The sequence below is a fragment of the Chenopodium album genome, chromosome 22 (genome assembly GCF_948465745.1).
Source record: "Chenopodium album chromosome 22, dcCheAlbu1.1, whole genome shotgun sequence".
Classification (NCBI taxonomy): domain Eukaryota; kingdom Viridiplantae; phylum Streptophyta; class Magnoliopsida; order Caryophyllales; family Amaranthaceae; genus Chenopodium; species Chenopodium album.
Genome location: NC_137855.1, coordinates 11,916,909 through 11,922,560, shown reverse-complemented (window position 1 = coordinate 11,922,560; position 5,652 = coordinate 11,916,909). Strand labels below are relative to the sequence as shown.

Here is a 5,652-nt window from a genome sequence, read left to right as displayed (position 1 = left end):
AAGTCCCACCAAATAATTAGTAAAAAATGAGCTACAACCATAATGACACGGATAGTCAGCTAGGGGGGAGCAATATAGCAGTTTTGAAGAACCAACAGTCTCATGCCACCAGCTCCTAAGAAGAAAATTAAGATCAAGATGAACATGACAGAAGAGATATTTGAAAGTTGATATAAGAAGCAAAGGTGGATCAAGTCAAGTGCCTTAGCTTACATGCTCTCTTATAGACCATAGACTTGAAACCATGTAAAGAAATCTGTAGTGAAAACCTTAATGGCGCAAAATGAAACTTACATGCTCTTAAAGACCATGGACTTGAAACTACACGGTGATCACTTGTTTTGGGCTGTAGCTCCTGAAGTGAATAAATTACTTTGTAAGTCAGTAAAACCAATCATCAAAACTAAAAAAATAAATAATACAAGTAGTAACAATGTAAAAGTTGCTAATATATTTTGGTGCTTCTACAAGAGAACAATCCCTCCTCACCCTTACTCCCAGAGTAATCACATGAACAGCCAGATCACCCCACCAACTTCCCTGCATCAGCGGGGGAATGGGCTAAGCGCCATAGCTTTTTAAAAGGAAAAAACACCGAAAAGAAGCTCAGGGAAGTAGGGAACTCTTGATATTCGAAATGTGTCATCATATATTGCATTCAGACACAAGGTTACGAGTGAAACTAATCAACAGAAGTATTCAGATATGTGTATTTCAAGCAAATACCAAGTAGTAAAGGACTAATGAACAAAGCTGATTAGCAGAAGAAATGAGATACGTCCTATTACTCTAAGCTGCGCCCTATAATACCTCCAAAAGACTAAGGCCAATCTTACTCACTCAGACTCTTCGTTCCAACTCAAAGTTCCCATACTGCCCAACCCTCGAAAATACACAATGTCGCATACTACATAGTCACTTGGATACCATAGTAGAATGCAGATAGCTGCACAATTGACCTCTTGCAATCAACAACAACTATAATTGATTTCTTGATACCAACAATTATAATTGAATTTAATTTCAATCAGCAAAGCCTGAGTCTCATCTAAACAATGTACTTGTATTTCAACAATTTCATACTTCATCTAAGTTAATATGATAGGAACATACACTATTTTGATATGTCCTAAAAACCTTGTCATAGTTCCTAAAACAGTATGATGAATGAATTATCATAATTATATTCCTCAAAAGTCACATACCTACTTAAAAGTTATAACTATATCAAATAACGGTCCAAAATTTTCAAAGTCTCCTACTAATTTAAGGGTTTGAAACTATCCAACAATAACAGAATCTAATGCCTGGAATTCCAGAAATAATGAAGGGGCTAATATCTAACGGGGTAGATTCTACTTGAGCATTGATTTAGAGAGTAATAATTCATTTTATACTTATAATGGCGGCTAGCAGCTTCCACCAGGCGGCTATAATGGCGGCAACAGCTTCAATTGGGTGGAGGGATATGAAGGTGAAGGATAGAGTACATAGCATGGGAAAAGAAGATGCAGTATAGAAGAGGAATTGTTATGGGGGAAATTGTTATGCTAGGGGGGAGGTGGGTAACTATTAACCTCATTTTTTAGGGAAATAGATTAATTACCCTAGATTTAAACTTTAAAATAATCCAGAATTATTACTCATGTAATTTTTCCCCTCCCATTACACCTATTCCAGGCAGCCCCTAAGTGTTACACTTTTCATTTCTGATCGTGTTTTTTTAAGTGTTATACTTCATTTTTTAGCAAAAAGCTACATTAAAATACAATATCTCTCTCCTCTTATGGTCCCCACCCAAACCCACTACTACTTTTTTATTATATCTATCCTCTCACATTCGTTACTTTTCAATAAACTATTAACCCCACTGTCTTTCTTTAATACTCCAACTATCCCACTTACCTCTTATTTTATTTAAGTCAATTATATTGCCTAAAACTATGTGCCGGTCAAAGTGTAACACTTAAAAAAACACGGAAGGAGTGATAATTTGCTTTACACTTTGAATAAAATGAGAAATTGGGAGATTTTAATGAATAACATTATACAAGTAAGTTACAAAATACAGCAATTAGCCTTCAGATTCTTCAAAAGAAAACTTGTGAAATGTAAGATAACATTAGCTCAAATGAAAATAGGAAAATAAATAAAAAGCGCAAAATTGAAAAAAAGAGTAATACCCTGAAATAATAAGAGACGATTGGAAAAGGAGAGAAATTAACTGCAATTAAACACGCCATTTTCTTCTCTCTCCAAATTCTTCAGCCCTTTTTTGGCTACTTTGAAGTTTGAACTGCTTCAAGTTTTCTTCTGTTGCTTCACAATTTTTCCAGAGAATATTGATGAAATTTTTTTTTGAAAACGAGAATATTGATGAAATTTTAATGGGTAATTATCACTGGTACACTCGTGGTTTTGGCTTTTATCTTTGGTACACCTCATTAAAATTTGATTATCAGCGGTACACTCATAATTAGCAACTAATTACTACAGTAACTAAAACGTTAACTAAACGTTAGTCAAGGGATCTAAGGTCATTTTTAGTCGAAAAAGATGAAAAGACCTCAATGCCCTCCCACTTATTCTCCCTCCAACCTTTCCCTCCGACAATTCCCTCATAATTTTTGAAAAAAAAAACACAATTCCCACCACACTTACACTTATAAATACATGCTCTGCTTCTTGCTTTCTCCTTGAATTTTTTTTCCCTTTCTTACTTTTCCTTTCAATCAAATCAGCAATGGCTTCCTCGTCTTCCACAAGGTCTATTTCAAGCAACGTATTTGTAAGAGGTGTGTGGGTTAAAAGCATTACCTGCAACTGTAATATATCCTCCAAGAAGTGCGGACATGAGGTTCTCAAACTCAGCAGCAAATCCAGAAAGGCCCTATTACAAGTGCAGCCTTTGTGGATTTTTCTTGTGGGTTAGTGATGAACACATAGTGAGGGATGTTGGTGGGAGACCTGGTAACATGTCAGAAGCAGCACACGTGTAACATTTAAGGGCAGAGTTCAGTGAGTTCATGAAGAAAACCGATGAATTTGCTGATTTTGTCCATATGGTTGTTAAGATTGCAATTGTTATGTATTTTGTCTTATTGGTTGTTGTTTTGAAATAGATCCAGGTTAAGAGTGGGTGTATCAGTTGCAATGGGAAATTAGTTATGTAATCTAATTCGAATTGATATAAATAAAAGTGTTTAATTTATGTTCTTTTCCTTGTTTCTGTAATTATTAGTACTAAATGGTTCTACAACATAAATAAGGTATCAAAATTAGGCAAAATGACATAAATTAGACAAAAGCCATATATTTACTGTTATAGCAAAAGAAAACAACCCAAGCATTTGATGGTTACAGCAAAGGTACTGAATGTATTTTGTTCAAAACAAGTACACATTTTCACCAAAAAAAATCCTAACCAGTTTCTGTTCAAACAACCTTAAACTTATGCATCAGTTGTAGAAAAAAAAAAACCAAAAGCAAATCTGCATATATCCCTTGACTCAGCTCTAAGATTGTGACAGGTCTTGTGGCTGACTTGACAGCTGTGAACTGCTGAGCTCAGTTGCACCAGAACCTTCAGCTTGTGATTTTGATCTAGCAGCTTTTGCAGCATTTGTCTGATCTCTAACTCTTGGGTTCTTGATCACAAGTGCTTCTCCAGAGCTCTTTCCAAGTCAACCCACCTTTGGAAGTTGCCTTGTTATGTCCAAAACATCCACAACTTGAGCATTTCACAGTCCTTGACCTTTTGCTTGGCTGGTCTTCTCCTTGTTCCCTTTTCCTATTTCTGCTAGGTCTGCCCACCCCCCTTTTCATCTTTGGTGGGTGGACATGTTGAGGGTTCTCAGCAGCAGATTCGGGCCACTAAGCAAGGTCTGGTATGGGGAATATGCAGTGACTGTAAACCTTCTTGTATGTCTGTGCAGAATACCAAGAGCTGACATACTTGTGAGGATCCACTTTTGCATGAGTCATTGCTCTAATGGCATGTCTGCAAGGTATGCCAGTTAATTGCCATGCTCCACATGAGCAAATCTTGGAATTCAGGCTTAGAGGGAACTGTGATTTCCCCTCATGAATCTCATATTCACCAGGACTTGACTGGAAAGCTCTACAAGTTGCCACGGCTTTGCTAATCTCTCTGACCAATTTTGCTATCTTGGGGCAGAGCTCATCATCACTCAAACCCATTGCAGCTTCATGTCTTGAAGCCATTCTGACCATGCACACTCTCTTGATACCTATGACAGCATTAACAGATAATTTAGGAATTTGAAATTGCAAGTGTGAAAATGAAGTATGCAGTGATCATCATTACCTTCTAGTAAAGTCAATACTGGCCTGCATCTGTCAGCTCCAAGTGTTGAGTTAAAACTCTCAACAAAGTTTGAAGTGTTGGAGTCATTGCACACATTTGGATCAAATTTGTGCTTACTCCACTTGGACTGATGGCCTAAATCTGCAAACCATTGCATGACATCCTCACCACCTTCTTTCTGAAGTCTCTCCATAGCCTTTCTGAATGTGAGTTTGTTGGTAGCATTGCAAGCTCTCGAGAATAAAATGTACATAAGTGGACCTGGGAAAGACTTCTTGTAATTCCTACTTAAGTGTCTGCAACAGTATCTTCTTTTAGCTTCTGGCCATACACTTTTCAATGCCACATCAACACCCTACAACAACACAATTTAAAAAGTTATGCCATGTATTTGTAATTTAATATACCAATCAGAAACTGAAACAAAGTAAATATTTACAAACCTTTTACCTGTCAGAAATAATTGTCCAATCTTTTCTCCCTGAATCTTTGACTATGTTGTGAATGTGCCAGAAAAAATAACTCCAAGTATCTTTGTCTTCACTACTAACAATTGCATATGCAACTGGGTAAATCTCATTGTTTGGATCCAAGGCCACAACAGACAGTAAAACTCCACCATAATTACCCTTCAAATGAGCACCATAAACTCCAATCAATGGCCTACATCCTGCAAGAAAGCCTTGGAACTGTCTAGCAAATGAGATGAATATGCTGCTGAATAAGTTGACTCTTGGAATGCTTTCACTCTCATGCCATGCAACAAAAGCCTTTGATCCAGGATTGGTGTTCATTATGACTTCAGCATATCTAGGAAGATGACTGTAGGACTCATCATGTCCTCCAAATAGCTCCTGAACAACAAATCTCTTCAATCTATACAAGGTGGCTTGCTTCAAGTAAATGCCAAACCTCTGTAATAGAAGCTCATTTAGGGCCTTCCCTGGGATATCTGGGTTAGCCCTTATGTCTTCCATAACCTTAGGGGCAGCCCATCTTACTGTACGGATTGGATTGTACATCTCTAAGCCTCTACAGTTATGGACATCTGGCCATATCTTTTTGATAGCCCATGTCTTACCATCAGGGAGCCTACTAGCATGCAGCCTCCACTCACAACTGTGCCAAGCAAGTGACAGTGTACCTCTTGTTGTCTGCAGCTACAACAGCTATTGCAAAGCCTTCCTGCACTGCATAATCTTTCAAAGTCTCTCTCAAATGGCCCTTGTCAATGAATATCATCCAAGGCCTAAGCACTATCTTCCCAAATTTTACTTCTTCATACATCTCTCCCTGCTTATAAAGCTTATCCATGTAATTATCAT

At 37.4% G+C, this 5,652-nt stretch overlaps 1 protein-coding gene across 1 annotated transcript; it reads right to left on the bottom strand.

The window, feature by feature from the left end:
• Nucleotides 1–3,873: 3,873 nt before the first annotated feature.
• LOC145603954 (uncharacterized) lies at nt 3,874–5,349 on the bottom strand. The gene is made up of 3 exons (XM_081659920.1): nt 4,879–5,349; nt 4,328–4,682; nt 3,874–4,250 (listed from the first exon to the last, which is right to left on the bottom strand). Exons 1-3 carry the CDS (start codon nt 5,347–5,349, stop codon nt 3,874–3,876), a joined length of 1,203 nt encoding a protein of 400 aa, XP_081516046.1.
• Nucleotides 5,350–5,652: the final 303 nt, after the last annotated feature.